This window comes from Dendrobates tinctorius, unplaced genomic scaffold, assembly GCF_039654945.1.
Source record: "Dendrobates tinctorius isolate UK_male_01 unplaced genomic scaffold, ASM3965494v1 ptg000237l, whole genome shotgun sequence".
NCBI classification, from domain to species: domain Eukaryota; kingdom Metazoa; phylum Chordata; class Amphibia; order Anura; family Dendrobatidae; genus Dendrobates; species Dendrobates tinctorius.
In genome coordinates, this window is record NW_027361904.1 from 973,027 (window position 1) to 999,392 (window position 26,366).

Here is a 26,366-nt window from a genome sequence, read left to right on the forward strand (position 1 = left end):
GGCTCCCCTTTCTTCTTCACATCCCATAGTATTTCTAACCGCTTTTACAAGGTTATCTACGCTGTCCAGTGGAAAACATGCGCGTCCTTCCATCTCCGAGGATGACGATGAGGACGTGGATGCGGAGCCTGAGTTTAACTCCTGTTCTTCCTCTGACTCTGAACTAACAATGACCTGTTTCTTATGACTGGACTCTGCGGGAGTGCTGGCGCGGTTGATGGCTTGTATTTCCTCCCTAATTATGGCTCGGATATCTTTGGAAGATATCGTCGACCCCTGCCTGGTCTCTTTCGTGCATTGTTTGCAGAGTTTTTTTTGGGTAGGAGTCAGGGAGAGGATCTGAACATAATGCGCATTCTTTATGTTTAGTTTTTTCTTTTTTCTTTGACTGAAGTGAGAGGTCAAAGGTAAAGAGAGAGGGGGGGGGGAGGGAGGAGGTTAGCTTAATAGGTAGAGTATATACTTTGCACACTCACCCAGTGAAGCTTAATACCGGGTCGGATGGCTGAGACGGTCTGGATCGGGTTTCTGCTGCCTCGCTCCTGCGGGCAGTCTCTGTCCTGGCGCTGCGGTCCCTGGTGGAGTTGCCCCCAGCTGAATCCCCTGCTGGGGTTTGCGACTCTGCGGGGGACGACATGGTTCCAACGATGCAGCGCTGTTTTATCTTTCTTCTTGTCGTGCCCCCGGAAGTCGCCCTGTCACAGGGCGCATGCGCCGCGTCATCGCCATCCTACCCCGGAAGTTCAACCATTACTTCCGGGGTATAGGAGCGTCGGGTGCCGGCCGGCTTCCGCGCCACCGCTACTCACACGTGCGGCTCGCGCGCTCATGGCCTCACCTCCACGCTATATCCCCACCGATTGGGGGGGGGATCCCCCGGATGCCGGACCGGCCCGGCCTGCTCCCTGGTAAGACCGGGCGGCCCTCCCCGGACCCGGTCATTACCACTATGCCACCAGACGAGGGGGGAGCCGTCAAACGGAATCTCCCCCGACGCTGCTTCCGGACCGCAGCCCCTGCCGTTCCCGAGGAGACCGCACAGGTGGATGCATGGCCCGGGTAAGATCCTGCAGGATCCTGCTCCATTTGGAACAGGAAACCAAAACTGAGGAGGAAAGGCGGACCGCCCCTTTTATCTTTCCTGTAGGGTTTCCTGTTCCAAATGGGCGGATCCGATACCTCCAGTGGGTGCTGTCGTGGCGAAGAGTAAAAAAACAAAAGGTTCCTACCTAGCAACATGCAGCCTGCCAAAGAAAGGCCTGTAAACTCGACATATTTTGCCTACAATCATGATGCAACAGTCTGTTCATATGTACCAAAGAAGAACAAATCAGTCGTGCTTCTATCATCTATGCACATGATGGGAGAAGTTGAAGAGACACTAGCAGCCAAGCCAGAGATAATAAAATACTACAACAAAACAAAAGGCGGAGTTGATGTTATGGATAAAATGTTGGGAGCGTACACTGTGAAACGACGAACATTACGTTGGCCTCTGGCATTTTCCTACAATATGATTGACGTCACTGGGTTTGCATCCTACATCATCTACAGAGAACACAATCCAAGCTTCAGGACAAAGGATCAACGAAGAAAGTTCCTGAAAGATCTCGCAAATCAGCTGTGTATGCCTGCAATTGAAGATCGTAGTACAAACCGAATGATGATGAGAAACCATTTTCTTTGAGGTGCAGTAGAAATGGTGCTTGGACGATGCATTCTGGTAGCATCGCAAGCAGCAGCTGGCCCTCAAATACCTCATGGTAGTCGTGGACCCTCCCCTGTTGTTGGTAGTTGCTATGTCTGCCGAGACCTGAGGCGAAAACAATGTAAGACTAGAAAGTCTTGTGTGGTTCGTGTGAAACCTATTTGCGATGAACACTCGGTAGCAAAGACAACATGCATTACTTGCGAAGAAAATCAATAAAAAAAAGTTTCTTACATTTTCTTTTATAATGTAAATGAACAGTTTTTTTACTTGTTTATAATAATAAAATAGCATTATCATTAAAAAAAATATTATTCTTTTTTCCTTGCATTATCTTCATTCAAAATATATGAGGGTACATTTGTACCTATGCAGCTTGTTATGGATGCAAAAATATCTCGACCCCTTATCTCGGAAGGGGGTGGAGATATTTTATTGAAATTTGGCCAATATATTCTGGACCAAAACTGCAGAGATGTCACGAAATTTCAGCCCTCTACGGCTTTTCGAAAAAAAAGTTATTGCAATTTTAAAACGGAATAGGTACAATTGTACTTACTCAGCCGGACGAAGGTTAAAGAACTGAAAATGCTCATTTGTGGAATTTGCAGCATTAGGAGGTCACATTCACTGAACAAAAAAGCTATTTAACTCCAAAACATCCTAACAGGCCAAGTTACATGGTAACATAGGAACCCTTCTGTGACATCACCTTCACAATTCTTGCATCCATTGAACTTGGGAGTTTTTGGAGAGTTTCTGCTTGGATTTCTTTGCATGAAGTCGGAATAGCCTCCCAGAGCTGCTGTTTTGATGTGAGCTGCCTCCCACCCTCCTAGATCTTTTGCTTGATGATACTCCAAAGGTTCTCTACAGGGTTGAGGTCAGGGGAAGATGGTGGCCACACCATGAGTTTATCTCCTTTTATGCCCATAGCAGTCAATGACTCAGAGGTATTCTTTGCAGCATGAGATGGTGCATTGTCATGCATGAAGAGGATTTTGCTCCTGAAGGCACATTTCTTCTTCTTATACCATGGAAGACAGCCGTCAGTCAGAAACTCGATATACTTTGCAGAGGTCATTTTCACACCTTCAGGAACCTTAAAGAGCCCTACCAGCTGTTTCCCCATGATTCCGGCCCAAAACATGACTCCTCCACCTCCTTGCTGATGTCGCAGCCTTGTTGGGACATGGTGGCCATCCACCAACCATCCACTACTCCATCCATCTGGACCATCCAGGGTTGCTCGACACTCATCAGTAAACAAGACTGTATGAAAATTAGTCTTCATGTATGTCTGGGCCCACTGCAACCATTTCTGCTTGTGAACACTGTTTAGGGGTGGCCGAATAGTAGATTTATGCACCACAGCAAGCCTTTGAAGGATCCTACACCTTGAGGTTCGAGGGACTTCAGAGGCACCAGCAGCTTTAAATATCTGTTTGCTGGTTTGTAATGGCTTTTTAGCAGCTGCTCTCTTAATCTGATGAACTTGCCTGGCAGAAACCTTCCTCATTTTGCCTTTATCAGCACAAACACGTCTGTGCTCAGAATCAACCACAAATCTCTTAACAGTACGATGATCACGCTTAAATTTTTGGGAAATATCTAATGTTTTCATCTCTTGACCAAGGCATTGCACTATTTGATGCTTTTCAGCAGCAGAGAGATCCTTTTTCTTTCCTAAATTCCTTGAAACCTGTGCCCTGCTTAATAATGTGGAACATCATTCTTAAGTAGTTTTCCTTTAATTGAGCTCACCTGGTAAACTAATTATCACAGGAATTTGAGATTGATTTCAGTGATCCAAAGAGCCCTGATACACAATACCATCTATGAGTTTATTTGAAAAACAAAAAATTACATCTTTATAACACTTAAATCCAATTTGCATAATAATTTGGAACACAGTGTATATATATATATATATATATATATATATATATATACAGATGACAGCTTTATTTACAGCATACCCAGTTCACAGCTAGAGGCAGCCACAATGTAGGAGATTGATCGGACACCGGCCACAGTCTCCTTTACTCACTTACACACCACAAATACGGCCGCCCCTGGGCACAGGAGCTCAGACACTTACACACTGGCAAATAAAAATGGCAGCCTATAGCGGCTGCAGAAATAATGAAATATTGATAAAACTGGACATGTAATTTTGCATTAAAAATAATTATATTATCATCCATATTATAAATGACGACCTGTGACCTCACATATAACAGGATCACATCATTATCAATTCAGAATGTGCTGAAAGTGAATATTTATCTAAAGACCCTCACCTGGGCAGTGATCTGTAGGGGTCTCCTCTTTACACCACTGATCGCTCCTCACATTGGGGGTTTCCTCTTTACACCAGTGATCGCCCCTCACATTAGGGGTCTCCTCTTTACACCACTGATCGCCCCTCACATTAGGGGTCTCCTCTTTACACCGCTGATCGCCCCTCACATTTCTCTCTGGACCATTAATATTGTTCAGATCTTTATCCGGATCCAAAAGCTGCAAAACAAATATTGTAAGAGAAATCCGCACGAATAATGGTGAGAAGATCCGGACATGTGATGTCTGTGGTCAGCTGTGATCCTGCCGTCTCCACCGCTCTCATTACACAAGTATAAAACATATAATACGGGAGGAGAAAACAAAACTGAACACAAGGACGTCACAGCCGTCTACACATCATAGGGAGATCTCCATCTACCTGATGGTCCTGTGGAGGAGGAGCGGGACATCTCTCTGGGGTTGTCCTCTTACTGGAGAGAACTGAGGAGACACAGACAGGACTGACATCATTATTACATACAGAGAATTATCGGCCGTGTGTATTTAGTCCTGTCTATTACCTGGTGATGTGTGGGGCCGGTGCTCCTCCATCATCACCTCCTGGTACCGATCCTTGTGTCCTTCTAGATACTCCCACTCCTCCATGGAGAAATAGACGGTGACGTCCTGACACCTTATAGGAACCTGACACACACAATGATACCGTCATCACCCAGAATCCTCCAGTGCTGTCCTGTATAATGTCCCAGCATTCCCAGCAGCGTCACCTCTCCAGTCAGCAGCTCGACCATCTTGTTGGCGAGTTCTAGGATCTTCTGGCCATTGATGTCCTCATGTATCCGGGGGTGAGGTGGAGGCCCCGGGATTGGGCTCAGGGATCCTCCCCGTCCTTCAGACAAAGGGGCCTGACAGCGATCACTAGAGGTCTTCACTACTGTGTAATCCTGAGTGTGGAGACATTAATAATATCACTACAGACATCTCCAGAGTCCATCACCTCTCCGGTCACATCCCCTGTTATTCCCATAGATAATGAGGTCATGTGATGACATCAGAGCCTCTCACCCTTCCGGTCATATCCCATTATTCCCATAGATAATGAGGTCATGTGATGACATCAGAGCCTCTCACCTCTCCCGTCATATCCCGTTATTCCTATAGATAATGAGGTCATGTGATGACATCAGAGCCTCTCACCTCTCTGGTCATATCCCGTTATTCCCATAGATAATGAGGTCATGTGATGTCATCAGAGCCTCTCACCTCTCCGGTCATATCTCCTGTTATTCCCATAGATAATGAGGTCATGTGATGACATCAGAATCTCTCACCTCTCCGGTCATATCCTCTGATATTCCCATAGATAATGAGGTCATGTGATGACATCAGAGCCTCTCACTTCTCCGGTCATATCCCGTTATTCCCATAGATAATGAGGTCATGTGATGACATCAGAGCCTCTCACCTCTCCGGTCATATCCCCTGTTATTCCCATAGATAATGAGGTCATGTGATGACATCAGAGCCTCTCACCTCTCCGGTCATATCCCCTGTTATTCCCATAGATAATGAGGTCATGTGATGACATCAGAGCCTCTCGCCTCTCCGGTCATATCCCCAGTTATTCCCATAGATAATGAGGTCATGTGATGACATCAGAGCCTCTCGCCTCTCCGGTCATATCCCCTGTTATTCCCATAGATAATGAGGTCATGTGATGACATCAGAACCTCTCACCTCTCCGGTAAGATGGAAGATTATCTCCAGGGTAAGGTTTAGTATCCACTCCGCCATCTTGCCTCTGTCCTTATTCATCCCTGACACATTAATCACAAAGATTCCCGCAGAGACGATATCAGCAGAGGATCCTTTATTATAAGAACCTGAAAGGAAAATACAATGTAAACATCATAGTAAACAAAGGAAAAATGTTTTAAAAACTAACCACCATTTTTACCCTCTCCCGTGACCTCTGCCTGTAGGTGGCGCCGCTCTTGCACTGAGTGCAGGCAGTGACATGTTCCTATTTAACATTAGTGTTGCTGGGACTTAGATTCCCTACTGGGTGGCACCATATGTCTCACTGCAGCGTACTGGTTATCAGTAGTGGTCCGCTCTCTGCGGTCAGCCTTGTGTGGGGGCAAATCCCGCTTAACCCCCTGCAGTTACTTTTCAGTGCCAGTTATAAGTTGTTACTGATCCTGGTCTGCTGCTTTGTCATCCCGCATCTTTCAGTTGTTCGTTTCTCACTTGGTCTCGCATTCTTTCCCAGACTTTGACCTTCTGGTTTGATTTCTCACTGCATCTATTTTCTTTCAGCTCGCTCCAACGGCCAGCAGCCACTCCATGCACCTAATCCAGGAGGTCCTCCTTATCCCAGTACAGGGATTATATTAATAGCAGCCAGGTTTCCACATCTAGTGCACCATTACAGGGAGGGAGAACAGCAGCGATAATGGTAAGAAACAAAGGATGGAGATCACACAGTGACATCACACAGAGATCACTGCTCCCAGATCTGTCACGTTGAGATGGAAGTGGATCTTTTCAGCTGATTATGGAGAGTCCAGGTACCGGTTATCATGCGCCTGGGTTGAACCCACAGCAGTTACGCCTTTTCTCTGGAGTAGGTTCCTGGTGTCCTCACTGTCTCGGGAGCAGGTTCCTGATGTCCTCACTGTCTCTGGAGCAGGTTCCTGGTGCCCTCACGGACTCTGGAGCAGGTTCCTGGTGCCCTCACGGACTCTGGAGCAGGTTCCTGGTGCCCTCACGGACTCTGGAGCAGGTTCCTGGTGCCCTCACGGACTCTGGAGCAGGTTCCTGGTGCCCTCACGGACTCTGGAGCAGGTTCCTGGTGCCCTCACGGACTCTGGAGCAGGTTCCTGGTGCCCTCACGGACTCTGGAGCAGGTTCCTGGTGCCCTCACGGACTCTGGAGCAGGTTCCTGGTGCCCTCACGGACTCTGGAGCAGGTTCCTGGTGCCCTCACGGACTCTGGAGCAGGTTCCTGGTGCCCTCACGGACTCTGGAGCAGGTTCCTGGTGCCCTCACGGACTCTGGAGCAGGTTCCTGGTGCCCTCACGGACTCTGGAGCAGGTTCCTGGTGCCCTCACGGACTCTGGAGCAGGTTCCTGGTGCCCTCACGGACTCTGGAGCAGGTTCCTGGTGCCCTCACGGACTCTGGAGCAGGTTCCTGGTGCCCTCACGGACTCTGGAGCAGGTTCCTGGTGCCCTCACGGACTCTGGAGCAGGTTCCTGGTGCCCTCACGGACTCTGGAGCAGGTTCCTGGTGCCCTCACGGACTCTGGAGCAGGTTCCTGGTGCCCTCACGGACTCTGGAGCAGGTTCCTGGTGCCCTCACGGACTCTGGAGCAGGTTCCTGGTGCCCTCACGGACTCTGGAGCAGGTTCCTGGTGCCCTCACGGACTCTGGAGCCGGCTCCTGGTGTCCTCATGGTCTCTGTAGCAGGTTCGTAGTGTCCTCACGGTCTCTGGAACAGATTCCTGGTGACCTCACTTTCTGTGGAGCAGGTTCCTGGTGTCCTCACGGTCTCTGGAGCAGGTTCCTGGTGCCCACACGGTCTCTGGAGCAGGTTCCTGGTACCTTCACTGTCTCTGGAGCAGATTCCTGGTGCCCTCACTGTCTCTGGAGCAGGTTCCTGGTGCCGGCTCCTGGTGTCCTCACGGACTCTGGAGCCGGCTCCTGGTGTCCTCATGGTCTCTGTAGCAGGTTCGTAGTGTCCTCATGGTCTCTGGAACAGATTCCTGGTGACCTCACTTTCTGTGGAGCAGGTTCCTGGTGCCCTCACTGTCTCTGGAGCAGGTTCCTGGTGTCCTCACTGGCTCTGGAGCAGGTTCCTGGTGCCCTCACTGTCTCTGGAGCAGGTTCCTGGTGTCCTCACTGTCTCTGGAGCAGGTTCCTGGTGTCCTCACTGTCTCTGGAGCAGGTTCTTGGTGTCCTCACTGTTATCCTTTCTTTAGTCTGTTTAGGGTAACAGCTACTTTCTTTTATTCATCTGTCTGCGCAATCATCTTTCAGGTGCGGCTCTATATACTACCCCCCCTGCTGGTATATGATGGTGATATTTTCATTTGGATGTCCAGCCATACTGCCGTTTATGCCAGTCAGTGAAAGACCAGTTAGGGTTTATCTCTCTGCTGATTATTCTTTTCACCCTGCACCTATCCTCTGTTTCTAGTTTAGGAAGTATGCGGCATACACTCCAGCAGTACCTTATCTTCTCATTTTGTATTTGGTAGTTTCTTTTCACTCACTCTGGAATCTCTTTCTATCACAGCACTCCTTCCCTTCAGTAGGTAATTTACACTCTGCTCTGCCCTTCGGTTCCTTAGGAGGAATGTGAAGCACCTGATGGCCTTTCAGGCAGCATAGGTCTGAGCGGCCATAGTATATTCTGTTAGAGCTATTCCAGTCCACACAGGAAGCGCTAGGTCAGAATTTCTAGTCTGTACAGACATAGGCAGGGTCAGTTGCAGTTTCTATTGTTTTACCTATTTACCTCTGTGAGATGTTACACAATCATAATGCCAGTGTGATGGGGACACTGAGAACATGGGGCAAATACAAACCAGGTCCTGGCAGCACAGCAGAGGAGTACTGGGCTGCTAGACAAGAGACCTGAGGGGCCACACTGAGACCATGTTATAGGGAGGAAGGCACAGGAGCCCTGAGGGGCCTCACTGAGGCCATGTCATAGGGAGGAAGGTACAGGAGCCCTGAGGGGCCACACTGAGGCCATGTCATAGCGAGGAAGGTACAGGAGTCCTGAGGGGCCACACTGAGGCCATGTCATAGGGAGGAAGGTACAGGAGCCCTGAGGGGCCACACTGAGTCCATGTCATAGGGAGGAAGGTACAGGAGCCCTGAGGGGCCACACTGAGTCCATGTTATAGGGAGGAAGGTACAGGAGAGTCCTGAGGGGCCACAATGAGGCCATGTTATAGGGAGGAAGGTACAGGAGAGCCCTGAGGGGCCACACTGAGGCCATGTCATAGCGAGGAAGGCACAGGAGCCCCGAGGGGCCACACTGAGGCCATGTCATAGGGAGGAAGGTACAGGAGAGTCCTGAGGGGCCACACCGAGGCCATGTTATAGGGAGGAAGGTGCAGGAGCCCTGAGGGGCCACACTGAGGCCATGTCATAGGGAGGAAGGTACAGGAGAGCCCTGAGGGGCCACACTGAGGCCATGTCATAGCGAGGAAGGCACAGGAGCCCCGAGGGGCCACACTGAGGCCATGTTATAGGGAGGAAGGTACAGGAGAGCCCTGAGGGGCCACACTGAGGCCATGTTATAGGGAGGAAGGTACAGGAGAGTCCTGAGGGGCCACACTGAGGCCATGTTATAGGGAGGAAGGTGCAGGAGTCCTGAGGGGCCACACTGAGGCCATGTCATAGGGAGGAAGGTACAGGAGCCCTGAGGGGGCCACACTGAGGCCATGTCATAGGGAGGAAGGTACAGAAGCCCCGAGGGGCCACACTGAGGCCATGTTATAGGGAGGAAGGTACAGGAGAGCCCTGAGGGGCCACACTGAGGCCATGTTATAGGGAGGAAGGTGCAGGAGTCCTGAGGGGCCACACTGAGGCCATGTCATAGGGAGGAAGGTTCAGGAGCCCTGAGGGGCCACACTGAGGCCATGTCATAGAGAGGAAGGTACAGGAGCCCTGAGGGGCCACACTGAGGCCATGTCATAGGGAGGAAGGTAAAGGAGCCCTGAGGGGCCACACTGAGTCCATGTCAAGGGGAGGAAGGTACAGGAGCCCTGAGGGGCCACACTGAGACCATGTCATAGGGAGGAAGGTACAGGAGCCCTGAGGGGCCACACTGAGTCCATGTCATAGGGAGGAAGGTGCAGGAGTCCTGAGGGGCCACTCTGAGGCCATGTCATAGGGAGGAAGGTACAGGAGAGTCCTGAGGGGCCACACTGAGGCCATGTCATAGAGAGGAAGGTACAGGAGCCCTGAGGGGCCACACTGAGGCCATGTCATAGGGAGGAAGGTAAAGGAGCCCTGAGGGGCCACACTGAGTCCATGTCAAGGGGAGGAAGGTACAGGAGCCCTGAGGGGCCACACTGAGACCATGTCATAGGGAGGAAGGTACAGGAGCCCTGAGGGGCCACACTGAGTCCATGTCATAGGGAGGAAGGTACAGGAGCCCTGAGGGGCCACACTGAGGCCATGTCATAGGGAGGAAGGTACAGGAGCCCTGAGGGGCCACACTGAGGCCATGTCATAGGGAGGAAGGTACAGGATCCCTGAGGGGCCACACTGAGGCCATGTCATAGGGAGGAAGGTACAGGAGAGTCCTGGGGGCTGGAGACTGAATACAGCAGCGGTCATGTGACATCAGATGTAACCACACAGAGAATAACAACTACAACTCCTCCCATCATCAGCCGCATAAAGGGTTAATCCTCCCCAATAACAGGAGGAGGGCGCCATCTGCAGGGAGTCTGTATGTTCTCCCCGTGTTTCCTCCCGCGCTCCAGAGACTGATGGGGAATTAGATTGTGATAATGTCTGTACAGCGCTGAGGAATATGGTGGCGCCATAGAAGCGAGTGACAGAAACACACACATACCTCCACCTGCAGAGCTGCCCCGCCGTGTGCGGACAGGACCTGCGTGACGTCACAGTCATGTGATCAGTCACATGGGGGGCAGTCACATGATCAGAGGCGGAGCTCCAGGTGTCTCAGTGTCTGCGAGTAATGGGCAGTCCTGCACTTTTTGGATCCTAAATGGATCCCTATTGCACACTTCACTTGCGCAGCCGTCCGAAACCCCGCCCACTTTCTAGGGACTAATTAAATAGCTGAAGGGGCGGAGTTACATCTGCTGAACACCGGGATTTTACACCCAGTGAGAGCCATTCAGGGATTTTAGTGGCTCTCACTAGGGTGCCATCGTTCACAGCAGGGAGCCGGCTCTTTGTGTCAGATCCTTCGCGAACGACACATCACACTTGTCTGCAGAACTCTGCTGTGCGGGATGATGTCTAGTATTATAGAGGAGGATGGAGCGGAGCCGCGTGTGTAATGTGTGCGGAGCGGAGCCGCGTGTGTAATGTGTGCGGAGCGGAGCCACGTGTGTAATGTGTGCGGAGCGGAGCCGCGTGTGTAATGTGTGCGGAGAGGAGCCGCGTGTGTAATGTGTGCGGAGCGGAGCCGCGTGTGTAATGTGTGCGGAGCGGAGCCTCGTGTGTAATGTGCGCGGAGCGGAGCCGCGTGTGTAATGTGCGCGGAGCGGAGCCGCGTGTGTAATGTGCGCGGAGCGGAGCCCCGTGTGTAATGTGAGCGGAGCGGAGCCGCGTGTGTAATGTGTGCGGAGCGGAGCCGCGTGTGTAATGTGTGCGGAGAGGAGCCGCGTGTGTAATGTGTGCGGAGCGGAGCCGCGTGTGTAATGTGTGCGGAGCGGAGCCGCGTGTGTAATGTGCGCGGAGCGGAGCCCCGTGTGTAATGTGAGCGGAGCGGAGCCGCGTGTGTAATGTGCGCGGAGCGGAGCCGCGTGTGTAATGTGCGCGGAGAGGAGCCGCGTGTGTAATGTGCGCGGAGCGGAGCCGCGTGTGTAATGTGCGCGGAGCGGAGCCGCGTGTGTAATGTGCGCGGAGCGGAGCCGCGTGTGTAATGTGCGCGGAGCGGAGCCGCGTGTGTAATGTGTGCGGAGCGGAGCCGCGTGTGTAATGTGTGCGGAGCGGAGCCGCGTGTGTAATGTGTGCGGAGCGGAGCCGCGTGTGTAATGTGTGCGGAGCGGAGCCGCGTGTGTAATGTGCGGGGAGCGGAGCCCCGTGTGTAATGTGAGCGGAGCGGAGCCTCGTGTGTAATGTGTGCGGAGAGGATGCCGAGCATGTAATGTGTGCGGAGCGGAGCCGCGTGTGTAATGTGTGCGGAGCGGAGCCGCGTGTGTAATGTGTGCGGAGCGGAGCCGCGTGTGTAATGTGTGGGGAGCGGAGCCCCGTGTGTAATGTGCGCGGAGCGGAGCCGCGTGTGTAATGTGCGTGGAGAGGATGCCGAGCATGTAATGTGTGCGGAGCGGAGCCGCGTGTGTAATGTGTGCGGAGCGGAGCCGCGTGTGTAATGTGTGCGGAGCGGAGCCGTGTGTGTAATGTGTGCGGAGCGGAGCCGCGTGTGTAATGTGTGCAGAGCGGAGCCGTGTGTGTAATGTGTGCGGAGCGGAGCCGTGTGTGTAATGTGTGCGGAGCGGAGCCGCGTGTGTAATGTGCGCGGAGCGGAGCCTCGTGTGTAATGTGCGCGGAGCGGAGCCTCGTGTGTAATGTGTGCGGAGCGGAGCCTCGTGTGTAATGTGCGCGGAGCGGAGCCGCGTGTGTAATGTGTGCGGAGCGGAGCCTCGTGTGTAATGTGCGCGGAGCGGAGCCGCGTGTGTAATGTGCGCGGAGCGGAGCCGCGTGTGTAATGTGTGCGGAGCGGAGCCGCGTGTGTAATGTGCGCGGAGCGGAGCCGCGTGTGTAATGTGTGCAGAGCGGAGCCGCGTGTGTAATGTGAGCGGAGCGGAGCCGCGTGTGTAATGTGCGTGGAGAGGATGCCGAGCATGTAATGTGTGCGGAGCGGAGCCGCGTGTGTAATGTGTGCAGAGCGGAGCCTCGTGGGTAATGTGTGCGGAGCGGAGCCGCGTGTGTAATGTGCGCGGAGCGGAGCTGTGTGTGAAATGTGTACGTAACCTGTGATTATCTGCCTGACTCTTGAAAGGAGACCACTTTTAAGATAAGGTGGTGTCCACACTCCTGAGGTTCTGTCACCTCTCAGATATAGTCCAGGACATGGAAAGCTTTTTTGACCCATGTGCTGTTAGCTAATCTTTTGCAAGACTTTCATCCATTATCTGACATTATATAATGTATATGGTTTATTCCGTCTATAGTATTTCTGTACTTTTTTTTTTTTTTTTTTAAATTTGTTTATTAAACCACAATACACACATTTTAGTATATGATGTTAAGCTTGATACAAAACATACATATGTTCAGATAACCTGAAATGTAAAGCATAATGTGGGCATCAGTTGTATAGAAATAAAGCAAAACATAACACCAATTAAATCACGATAGCTTCGTGTTATTATTCCAATGATGAAGCCTGCCTGGCTTCTAAACCATAAACTATTCCGCAGCCTACTTCCATATAATGAGCTGTTTACTGTGCGACATACCCGCTCTGCAAAGTAAGGTGAGAGGAATTCCACCTCTCCCAAATCTTTTCGAATTTTCCCGGGCACCCTCTGTTGTGATACAGCGTACGTTCATATGGGATAATCAAATTTACCAAAGTGATCCAGGACCCAAGAGAAGGAGGTGAATTCTCCATCCACCGTAATGCTAGTACCTTCCGTGCCATAAACATTGTCTCCCGTGGAAAAATCCCAACATAATGACCCCATGCCTCCTCATCCCACACCCCAAATAGACAGATCAGTGGCTCAAGGGGAACTGGGGTTTGTACCAAAGATGTCAATAATGATGTCACCTCCCTCCAGTATTGCGCAACAACAGGACAACCCCAGATCATATGGATAAAGTCTGCAGCTATTGAGTGACATCTCAAACATTCCGATGACGGGTATCGGCCCATCTTGAAAAGTCAAGTTGGAGTCAAATATGATTGATTAATGATATACAATTGTATCATCCTGTTGTTGGCAGACGGAGATACCCAGATTGGCGACTCCAGGATTTCTTCCCACTCCTCTCCCTGTGTATCTGGGATGAGCCTCTCCCATTTCTTCTTAACGGAATCCAAGGCACATTCTGTCCCCACTGACAATGTATATGTATACAGAGAGGAGATGAGGCCATGAGGGCCCTGTGATTTAAGGATCTCTATCAAGGGTAGAGACGAAATAGCATTATCTATACCTATACATCTCATGTGCGATTGAAAAGCTGACCTTAGTTGTAAATAACGAAAGAACTGGGATCTCGGGACACCGCGACCAACTTGTAATTGTTCAAAGGACACCAAAGTTCCATGTTCGTATAGATCACTTATTGTAGAGACACTATACTGAACCCAAAACTCGGCGGATCGATGTTCACGTAGCACCGGGAGGTAGTCATTATTCCATAGGGGCATTTCAGCTATGATATCCCCAAATCTAACCACCCCCTTAATCTGTCTCCATACTGATCGTGCCAGACGAAGCAGGGGTAACAGTCTCGAGACATTTATTTTCCTCATTTCCAAAAAACCCAGTGGGCAACCAGTCCCTGCAGCATGAAGTAGATGACTCTCAGAGTTTGGGAGGTGACCTCCAGGCATCCATATACTTATGGCCTTGGCCTGTCCAGCCAAATAATGTAAAAAGAAATCGGGTAACGCCACCCCTCCTCCCTTCTTAGGCCTCTGTAGAGTGGTTAGTTTAAGTTTAGGCCTGGCTTTCCCCCAAATGAAGGATGTGGTCTGGGAATTCAGATTAGCAAAAAAGGATCTGGGCACCACTACAGCACTATGTTGAAGAAAGTAGCTAAGCTTGGGGAGTAATATCATTTTAATTAAATTAATACGTCCGGCTACAGACAGTGGAAGTTTACCCCAGATCGCGAATTTACCTCTGACCGTCTCCAGCAATGGTTGAATATTGAGTTGTAGATCAAGCTTACTACCTTGAGAAATATAGACACCCAGATATTTAAAATTGGTTACAATGGGCAGTAAGGAGAGCGTCTCAAGCCGTGGCATTGGAGCGTGGGAAAGAGGCATCAAAGCAGATTTCTCCCAATTTATGTATATAGGCCAGAATATTTACTGAATTTATTTATAGTAGTGGTAACTCCTGTCAGGGTCTCCTCCGCTTTGTCCATAAATATCACCATATCATCAGCATATAGGCCTATGGTGTCCGTCCGACCTGCCATTTCTATACCAGCAATATTAGGGGAAGATCTTATACGAATTGCCAGTGCCTCAATAGCAAGAGCAAAAAGGGCCGGGGAAAGGGGACACCCCTGACGAGTTCCCCTATGCAGTGAAAATGACTCAGATATGGAGTTATTTACGATGACCCGGGCCTTGGGCTTCATGTATAAAACACTGACCCATTTTTGAAATCTATCACCAAATCCATACCTCTGCAAACATGCGCGGAGAAAAAGGCCATTCACGAGAGTCAAAGCCTTGGCCGCATCCAGCGATGCCAATGCCCATTCATTATCTGGTACCAGAGAACTATATTGAACCACCGACTGGACTCGTCTGATATTAATGGAGGTGCTCTTACCAGGCATAAAACCAGTTTGGTCATAGTGTACAAGATCTAATATGACTGAATTCACTCTTTTGGCCAAAATTTTTGTAAAAATCTTGTAATCCACATTTACTAGTGAAATGGGCCTATAAGATCCTCAATCTAAAGGGTCCTTCCCCTCCTTCTTAAGAACTATTATTTTGGCCTCATAAAAGGATTCCGGCATGCATCCCCCCTCCCAAATCCCACGAAACACTGTCAACAAAAGGGGCGCCAGTATATCCTGGTATTTCCTATACAGTTCCATAGGAAATCCATCCGGCCCAGGGGCCTTCTCGGAGGCCATGACTTTTATGGTATCCTCTACCTCCTCCAGAGTAAACTCAGCATCCATAAAGGCCTGTTGGGAAGGACTCAGCGTAGGAAACTCTATATCTGACAGATAATTTAAACACTCCGGGACATCTACTTCAGTCTTAGAATTGTATAGTGAACCATAATAGTCAGAAAAGCATTTCAGTATGGCTACTTTCACACATCAGGTTTTCGGCGTCAGGCGCGATCCGGCGTCGTGCCGGAACGCCGGATCCGGCAAATGTTTAGTAAAACCGGATGTGACGGATCCGGTTTTCTGCCGGATCCGTCTTTTTCTTGACAGACAAAACCGGATCCGTCTCATCCGGTTCATCCGTTTTTCTATCCGTTTTTCGACGGATTACGCCGGATCCGGTTTTTAAAATTGACCCTTGTGGCCTTCCGAACGGGATTGGCTACTGGAAAACTATATATAGCATGTTCCTACAGCCCTTCTTTGACAGGTTGTAGAGGAGAAAGTGCAGGTTGGAGAGAAGAGCAAGTTACTGGCGAAGATGGATGTTGTCATTGGAAATATTTTGAAGAATTTGGCGGATTTTACAGCGGAGGCAAATCGTTTGAGGGTGATTGTTCTGGAGAAGGAGAGAGCGAGACAGCAGCGCATCAGGCATCGTAGACGACGTTTGTGGATCCACCCCATCACAGCCAAGAGAATGACGCGTGGGGTCTATTCTACACTATGCATGGACCTTCGACGAAACCCGGATAAATTTTTTGGATATGTTAGGATGAAAATGGAGAATTTTGATTACTTGGTGGAGCGCATTGCACACCTCATAAGAAAAGCGGACACCTATTGCCGCTTCTCTGTTTCACCCACAGAGCGTCTGATGGTGACTTTAAGGTAAGCCACATTTATTGGATGTGCTCGCATCAGAGCACACTTTCACTGCAATCTTGTTGGTGGTAGTTTGTATCTCCAAGTGTTATAGCTGAGTTTTGGTATGTAATGCTGTGATTTAAAACTAATTTATTGTTTGTTAATTCCCCACAGATTTCTTGCAACTGGAGAATCCCTTTCGTCACTGCATTTCCAGTACAGACTCGGGATTTCCACCATACCTGGAATTGTGAAGTACACATGCCGTGCACTGTGGGACTCCTTAGCTGAAGAGTTTTTACCAGAGCCCACAACAGAGAGGTGGATTGAAATTGCTGACAAGTTTCAACAGATATGTCAGTTTCCAAACTGCTTGGGCGCTGTGGACGGGAAACATATCCGCATTGTAAAGCCAGCCGGATCGGGATCGGAATATTTCAATTACAAGAAATATTTTTCAATTGTCCTCATGGCCATCGCTGACGTGGAATACAAATTTATTGCGGTTGATATTGGGGCCTATGGCCGCTCCAATGACTCTCAAGTTTTCAAACTGTCTGCCATGGGGCGTAAACTGTATGGAAACACCTTCCAGTTCCCACCACCTAGACCGCTGCCGCAAACATCTGGTCCACCTATGCCATTTGTCTGTGTAGGGGATGAAGCCTTCCAGCTGTCAGAACACCTTTTGAAACCGTACTCTAGCAGAGGATTGACAAGACCAAAACGCATTTTTAATTACCGCCTCACAAGAGCAAGAAGAATGGTTGAATGTACCTTTGGTATTCTGACAGCCAAATGGCGGGTCCTATTGACTGCGATCAACCTCAAGACAGAAACTGTGGACGAGGTGATCAAAGCGTGCGTGGTACTCCACAATTTTGTTATATGCAAGGAACCCATTTCCATTGAGGACACCTCTGAAGAAACCACCTTGCAAGATTACCATGACATTACCACTAGAAGTTCTGTGACGGTTTCAGTAATGAGGGACAATTTTGCACTATACTTTATGTCACCTCAAGGCAGAGTACACTGGCAGGATGACAGAGTGTGAAAGATTTGTGCCCAACCAAACTTGTGTACCTTCTGTACCAACAGTATATACCTTTGCCAACCAAAGTTGGCTATCTTGTCATGGTCTCTATTTTTAGCTTTAGGCCACAGGTGTGTACCTGGTTGTGTTTTATGCAAAGTATTTCACCTTTTAACAAAAGTTGTGTACATTGTTAGGAAATCACCAACAATAAACACAACTTTTCAGGTGAAATACTTTGCTTCAAACACAACCAGGAACACAACTGTGGCAAAAAGCTAAAATTTACCCACAGTTATATACCTAGTTTTGAATACCATTTCACCTTTTAAATACCCTGTATTTAACCTTTTTCGCCGCAGAAAGAAATGACAGACAACCAGTGTAAAATAATTTAACTTTTATTGAAAAATGTTTTTTTTAGTAAACTTTTTTAAAATTTTAATAAACATGTTTAATAAAAATTTGAAACTATAAAACTGAAACCATAAAACTGGTCATTTTTATTTAAAAACACACATTATAATTCTGTGTAGTGTGTGGTGGAAATACTGCTGTAGGGGCTGCGGGACACTTCGACACTGGGAGTGTGGAGAGAGGACTGGGATCATGGTGGGGAAGGAACAGTTAGAGGTGAAGGTGTGGAAAAAACTACAGAATGGGTGGACATGTGGGAAGCAGAAGAGGTGGTGGGTGGTGGAGTGGAGGGTTGGGCAGGGACTGTAGGAGCAGATGATGTTGATGGCAAGTTGTATGGGGAAGGAGTTTGGTACGGGGCAGGTTGCTGGAAGTGGGGAGATGTCTGGTACGGGGCAGGTTGCTGGAAGTGGGGAGATGTCTGGTACGAGGCAGGTTGCTGGAAGTGGGGAGATGTCTGGTATGGGGCAGGTTGCTGGAAGTGGGGAGATGTCTGGTACGGGGCAGGTTGCTGGAAGTGGGGAGATGTCTGGTACTGGGGAGGTTGCTGGTACTGGGGAGTTTGCAGGTACTGTGGAGGTTGCTGGTACTGGTGAGGTTGCTGGTGCTGGGGAGGTGGCTGGTGCTGGGGAGGTGGATGGTGCTGGGGAGGTGGATGGTGCTGGGGAGGTGGATGGTATGTAATAGGAGGGGGAGGATGGAAAGTGGCTGGAGGTGGATGGTATGTAATAGGAGGGGGAGGATGGAAAGTGGCTGGAGGGGGTGTAGATGTAATAGGAGGGGGAGGATGGAAAGTGGCTGGAGGGGGTGTAGATGTAATAGGAGGGGGAGGATGGAAAGTGGCTGGAGGGGGTGCAGGTGGAGGAACTACTGTGGTGGGAGGAGGAGGAGGAGGTTGGGAGGTAACTTGCTGGAGAGCAGCGTGGCATGAATGCATTACATGCATCTGCTGGGCAGGAGAGAGCGTTTCCATGCGCTCCACAACAGACCTGAAAAAGGTGTGGTTTGGCGAAGATCTTGCTTCTGAATGCATGGTTTGCAGAAGTGTCTTCACCTCCAGAATGCTGGAGTTGATCTGCTGAAAGCCTGCGGAGATTTGCTCTGACAAGACTTTTAGACAGTTCTGGAAAGATGCATTCAGATGCAAGAACTCTGGCGCATAACTCTTTTCCTGACCCCTCTGCCGCTGCCGCCCAGTACCCGCAGGTGTACTAGAGGTGGCAGGGGCAGAAGGGTGGGGTAAAGGGAAAGCGATCTCCTCACCAGCAGCTTCATGTAATGTAGGCGGCCACGATGCTCCTGTGCTGGTGGATGGGACAGATGGGTCGAATGTGTGGGAAGGCTGGGAAGGTGCAGATGTACCGGGGCGGTCGAAGTGTCCCTCGGTGCCGGTCTTCTCAGGGATCGCCTCAGAAGGGTCCAATCGTGCAGGCTCCCGAGTGCTGCTCACCGTGCTGTGGAATAAAGAGAAAAAAAAACAATTAAAATACTGACATGGTATGGCCCTGGCTGAAAAAAAAATTTACATCTAACATTTTTTTCACATGTGGTGTGTAATATTTACCTTCTGGTGACCATTGTTTCCCGGAGGAACGACAGGGCTTCTGCGTACTTGTACTTGCTCCTGCGTCCTCCAGATCCACTCGGGGCCCGCATCTCTTTATTGAACTCCTTCTTGAAACGATCCCTCACAGACCGCCACCGATTCACAATTCTGTTCCCTGAAACGAGAAAGGAGTGGTTAGTATACAACATCAGTGTTTCCCAAACTCCAGTCCTCATGGTCCCCAGGGGTCATGTTTTCAGGATTTCCATAGTAAATAGAAATCCTGAACACATGATCCGTGGGGACCACGAGGACTGGAGTTCGGGAAACACTGGTTTACATCAAGCAACCGGTACTGTATATACTTACGCTCTGTAATCTGGGCCCGAACATCGAGGTCCTCCCAGCGGCCCACAAGGAGCGAACAGATTTCCTCCCAGAGTCGTCGGGTAACGATCAGGTCAGCGTGGCGGCGGTCAGCCATATTCCAGAGCGGCTCCCTTTCTCTGACAAGATCGATGAGGCGGTCCACATCAATCCCTCCATCCTCACCGTCAGAGTCGGGAGCACGCTGTGAAGGCTGTTAAAGAAAAAGACAAAAATAACATAATTAGCCTCCACAAAAGAAATGAAATAAAAAGTGCAAAAAAACAAAGCAAAAATATTTATACTTACACGCTGGTGACCGCCGCGTTGCTGTCGCCGACGACCCTGGGAGGCACTGCGAGGACCTCTTGGCCGAGCACCAGATTGGGAAGACTAGAGAAGAAAACAAAAAATGTTATGTCTTTGGATGTAGGCATTTGTTTGCTGTGTGTGGTCTGCAGAACATTGTTTTCTATGTGTTGTGTGTAGTGTGATGTTGTGTTTCTGCGTTTGATGCAAAAAACTTACCAATTGTGAGCCCACTCCAGGTGTCTGTCCACCCCTTCCTTCTTCTTCTGGGAGCTCCTCTTCATCTTGTGATTCCTGTTTTGAAATAAAAGGCAATGAATAGACATATATTACAGAGAAGATGGATTTTGGAAATAAAAACTTACCGTCAAACGCTGACGATGCGAGGGAGGGCTCCCAGAAGATGATGTGCTGTCTTCCTGGTGGCCATACTCCATGCCTGTGGGTGGTGTTGCAGCTGCTGCCATTGCTGCTGCTGCTGCATCTATTGGGCGGCTGTTGAATAAAGAGAAACAAAGGGCCAATGAATATCTTGATATTCAATAGCCCTAGTTTGGAGGAATGGGTTATTTGATAATTACCGTCTCTCATCTGCTGCTGGCCTCCCCTCCTCAGCATGTTCTATTTGCTGCTCCATTTGGGGTGGTGGTGGTGCGGATGGTGCTGCAGTGGTCTGCTGCCTTCTCCTGCGCCTGGTTGCTGTCTTGGGTGGCATGTTGGGTGTGGCTGTGGGTCCCACTGTCTTGCTTTTATATACACTCACTGGCCACTTTATTAGGTACACCTGTCCAACTGTGTGTTAACACTTAATTTCTAATCAGCCAATCACATGGCGGCAACTCAGTGCATTTAGGCATGTAGACATGGTCAAGACAATCTCCTGCAGTTCAAACCGAGCATCAGTATGGGGAAGAAAGGTGATTTGAGTGCCTTTGAACGTGGCATGATTGTTGGTGCCAGAAGGGCTGGTCTGAGTATTTCAGAAACTGCTGATCTACTGGGATTTTCACGCACAACCATCTCTAGGGTTTACAGAGAATGGTCCGAAAAAGAAAAAAAATCCAGTGAGCGGCAGTTCTGTGGCCGGAAATGCCTTGTTGATGCCAGAGGTCAGAGGTATAATGGGCATACTGGTTCGAGCTGATAGAAAGGCAACAGTGACTCAAATTGCCACCCGTTACAACCAAGGTAGGCAGAAGAGCATCTCTGAACGCACAGTGCGTCGAACTTTGAGGCAGATGGGCTACAGCAGCAGAAGACCACACTGGGTACCACTCCTCTCAGCTAAGAACAGGAAACTGAGGCTACAATTTGCACAAGCTCATCGAAATTGGACAGTAGAAGATTGGAAAAACGTTGCCTGGTCTGATGAGTCTCGATTTCTGCTGCGACATTCGGATGGTAGGGTCAGAATTTGGCGTAAACAACATGAAAGCATCGATCCATCCTGCCTTGTATCAACGGTTCAGGCTGGTGGTGGTGGTGTCATGGTGTGGGGAATTTTTTCTTGGCACTCTTTGGGCCCCTTGGTACCAATTGAGCATCGTTGCAACGCCACAGCCTACCTGAGTATTGTTGCTGACCATGTCCATCCCTTTATGACCACAATGTACCCAACATCTGATGGCTACTTTCAGCAGGATAATGCGCCATGTCATAAAGCTCGAATCATCTCAGATTGGTTTCTTAAACATGACAATGAGTTCACTGTACTCAAATGGCCTCCTCAGTCACCAGATCTCAATCCAATAGAGCATCTTTGGGATGTGGTGGAACGGGAGATTCACATCAGGGATGTGCAGCTGACAAATCTGCGCCAACTGTGTGATGCCATCATGTCAATATGGTCCAAAATCTCTGAGGAATGCTTCCAGCACCTTGTTGAATCTCTGCCACGAAGAATTGAGGCAGTTCTGAAGGCAAAAGGGGGTCCAACCCGTTACTAGCATGGTGTACCTAATAAAGTGGCCAGTGAGTGTATGTCTTGTGGGCAGAGCTACTGAGCATGCTCAGACCAAAAAACCGGATCCGGCCGCCGGATCAGGCTTTCGCCGGATCCGGCGCATTGCGGCGCTCATAGGCTTTCATTGTGTGAAAAAGCCGGACGCGCCGGATCCGGCGTGTCCGGCTTTTTCGCCGGAGACAAAAAACGTTACAGTAGATGTTTTTTCCAGACGCCGGATCGCGACACATTGCGACACATTGCCGGATCCGGCGATAACCGGATGAAACGCATGGCCATCCGGCGCGATCCGGCGCAAATGCAAGTCAATGGGGGGGAAACCGGATCCGGCATTGCATTTCGCCGGATCCGGTTTCTGTCAAAAGCGCCGGATCGCGCCTGACGGCGAAAACCTGATGTGTGAAAGAGGCCTATCTTCTCAGTTGAGGAAACCAAAGTACCCCCCGGATCACGAATCTGTAGAATTGTGTTAGGCCTCTTTCACACATCAGGTTTTCGCCGTCAGGCGCGATCCGGCGCTTTTGACAGAAACCGGATCCGGCGAAATGCAATGCCGGATCCGGTTTCCCCCCCATTGACTTGCATTTGCGCCGGATCACGCCGGATGGCCATGCGTTTCATCCGGTTATCGCCGGATCCGGCAATGTGTCGCAATGTGTCGCGATCCGGCGTCTGGAAAAAACGTCTACTGTAACGTTTTTTGTCTCCGGCGAAAAAGCCGGACACGCCGGATCCGGCGCGTCCGGCTTTTTCACACAATGAAAGCCTATGAGCGCCGCAATGCGCCGGATCCGGCGAAAGCCTGATCCGGCGGCCGGATCCGGTTTTTTGGTCTGAGCATGCTCAGTAGCTCTGCCCACAAGACATATATAAAAGCAAGACAGTGGGACCCACAGCCACACCCAACATGCCACCCAAGAAAGCAACCAGGCGCAGGAGAAGGCAGGAGACCACTGCAGCACCATCCGCACCACCACCACCCCAAATGGAGCAGCAAATAGAACATGCTGAGGAGGGGAGGCCAGCAGCAGATGAGAGACGGTAATTATCAAATCCCCCATTCCTCCAAACTAGGGCTATTGAATATCAAGATATTCATTGGCCCTTTGTTTCTCTTTATTCAACAGCCGCCCAATAGATGCAGCAGCAGCAGCAGCAGCAATGGCAGCAGCTGCAACACCACCCACAGGCATGGAGTATGGCCACCAGGAAGACAGCACATCATCTTCTGGGAGCCCTCCCTCGCATCGTCAGCGTTTGACGGTAAGTTTCTATTTCCAAAATCCATCTTCTCTGTAATATATGTCTATTCATGGCCTTTTATTTCAAAACAGGAATCACAAGATGAAGAGGAGCTCCCAGAAGAAGGAGGAAGGGGTGGACAGACACCTGGAGTGGGCTCACAATTGGTAAGTTTTTTGCATCAAACGCAGAAACACAACATCACACTACAAACAACACATAGAAAACAATGTTCTGCAGACCACACACAGCAAACAAATGCCTACATCCAAAGACATAACTTTTTTTGTTTTCTTCTCTAGTCTTCCCAATCTGGTGCTTGGCCAAGAGGTCCTCGCAGTGCCTCCCAGGGTCGTCGGCGACAGCAACGCGGCGGTCACCAGCGTGTAAGTATAAATATTTTTGCTTTGTTTTTTTGCACTTTTTATTTCATTTCTTTTGTGGAGGCTAATTATGTTATTTTTGTCTTTTTCTTTAACAGCCTTCACAGCGTGCTCCCGACTCTGACGGTGAGGATGGAGGGATTGATGTGGACCGCCTCATCGATCTCGTCAGAGAAAGGGAGCCGCTCTGGAATATGGCTGACCGCCGCCACGCTGACCTGATCGTTACCCGACGACTCTGGGAGGAAATCTGTTCGCTCCTTGTGGGCCGCTGGGAGGACCTCGATGTTCGGGACCAGATTACAGAGCGTAAGTATATACAGTACCGGTTGCTTGATGTAAACCAGTGTTTCCCGAACTCCAGTCCTCGTGGTCCCCACGGATCATGTGTTCAGGATTTCTATTTACTATGGAAATCCTGAAAACATGACCCCTGGGGACCATGAGGACTGGAGTTTGGGAAACACTGATGTTGTATACTAACCACTCCTTTCTCGTTTCAGGGAACAGAATTGTGAAGCGGTGGCGGTCTGTGAGGGATCGTTTCAAGAAGGAGTTCAATAAAGAGATGCGGGCCCCGAGTGGATCTGGAGGACGCAGGAGCAAGTACAAGTACGCAGAAGCCCTGTCGTTCCTCCGGGAGACAATGCTCACCAGAAGGTAAATATTACACACCACATGTGAAAAAAAATGTTAGATGTAAATTTTTTTTTCAGCCAGGGCCATACCATGTCAGTATTTTAATTGTTTTTTTTTCTCTTTATTCCACAGCACGGTGAGCAGCACTCGGGAGCCTGCACGATTGGACCCTTCTGAGGCGATCCCTGAAGAGACCGGCACCGAGGGACACTTCGACCGCCCCGGTACATCTGCACCTTCCCAGCCTTCCCACACATTCGACCCATCTGTCCCATCCACCAGCACAGGAGCATCGTGGCCGCCTACATTACATGAAGCTGCTGGTGAGGAGATCGCTTTCCCTTTACCCCACCCTTCTGCCCCTGCCACCTCTAGTACACCTGCGGGTACTGGGCGGCAGCGGCAGAGGGGTCAGGAAAAGACTTATGCGCCAGAGTTCTTGCATCTGAATGCATCTTTCCAGAACTGTCTAAAAGTCTTGTCAGAGCAAATCTCCGCAGGCTATCAGCAGATCAACTCCAGCATTCTGGAGGTGAAGACACTTCTGCAAACCATGCATTCAGAAGCAAGATCTTCGCCAAACCACACCTTTTTCAGGTCTGTTGTGGAGCGCATGGAAACGCTCTCTCCTGCCCAGCAGATGCATGTAATGCATTCATGCCACGCTGCTCTCCAGCAAGTTACCTCCCAACCTCCTCCTCCTCCCACCACAGTAGTTCCTCCACCTGCACCCCCTCCAGCCACTTTCCATCCTCCCCCTCCTATTACATCTACACCCCCTCCAGCCACTTTCCATCCTCCCCCTCCTATTACATCTACACCCCCTCCAGCCACTTTCCATCCTCCCCCTCCTATTACATACCATCCACCTCCAGCCACTTTCCATCCTCCCCCTATTACATACCATCCACCTCCCCAGCACCATCCACCTCCCCAGCACCTTCCACCTCCCCAGCACCAGCCACACCCCCAGCACCAGCCACCTCCCCAGCACCAGCCACCTCCCCAGCACCAGCCACCTCCCCAGCACCAGCAACCTCACCAGTACCAGCAACCTCCACAGTACCTGCAAACTCCCCAGTACCAGCAACCTCCCCAGTACCAGACATCTCCCCACTTCCAGCAACCTGCCCCGTACCAGACATCTCCCCACTTCCAGCAACCTGCCCCGTACCAGACATCTCCCCACTTCCAGCAACCTGCCCCGTACCAGACATCTCCCCACTTCCAGCAACCTGCCCCGTACCAGACATCTCCCCACTTCCAGCAACCTGCCTCGTACCAGACATCTCCCCACTTCCAGCAACCTGCCCCGTACCAGACATCTCCCCACTTCCAGCAACCTGCCCCGTACCAAACTCCTTCCCCATACAACTTGCCATCAACATCATCTGCTCCTACAGTCCCTGCCCAACCCTCCACTCCACCACCCACCACCTCTTCTGCTTCCCACATGTCCACCCATTCAGTAGTTTTTTCCACACCTTCACCTCTAACTGTTCCTTCCCCACAACGATCCCAGTCCTCTCTCCACACTCCCAGTGTCGAAGTGTCCCGCAGCCCCTACAGCAGTATTTCCACCACACACTACACAGAATTATAATGTGTGTTTTTAAATAAAAATGACCAGTTTTATGGTTTCAGTTTTATAGTTTCAAATTTTTATTAAACAAGTTTATTAAAATTTAAAAAAAGTTTACTAAAAAAAACATTTTTCAATAAAAGTTAAATTATTTTACACTGGTTGTCTGTCATTTCTTTCTGCGGCGAAAAAGGTTAAATACAGGGTATTTAAAAGGTGAAATGGTATTCAAAACCAGGTATATAACTGTGGGTAAATTTTAGCTTTTTGCCACAGTTGTGTTCCTGGTTGTGTTTGAAGCAAAGTATTTCACCTAAAAAGTTGTGTTTATTGTTGGTGATTTCCTAACAATGTACACAACTTTTGTTAAAAGGTGAAATACTTTGCATAAAACACAACCAGGTACACACCTGTGGCCTAAAGCTAAAAATAGAGACCATGACAAGATAGCCAACTTTGGT

At 49.8% G+C, this 26,366-nt stretch overlaps 1 protein-coding gene across 1 annotated transcript in view; it reads right to left on the reverse strand.

The window, feature by feature from the left end:
* LOC141060481 (uncharacterized) overlaps window positions 1-26,366 on the reverse strand; it is a 242,517-nt gene that overhangs the window by 34,924 nt on the left and 181,227 nt on the right. The window contains 5 exon segments of the mRNA XM_073556744.1: window positions 4,012-4,231; window positions 4,434-4,495; window positions 4,576-4,699; window positions 4,783-4,959; window positions 5,753-5,898. Coding sequence (XP_073412845.1) covers window positions 4,012-4,231; window positions 4,434-4,495; window positions 4,576-4,699; window positions 4,783-4,959; window positions 5,753-5,830 — 661 coding nt within the window. The 5' untranslated portion in view covers window positions 5,831-5,898.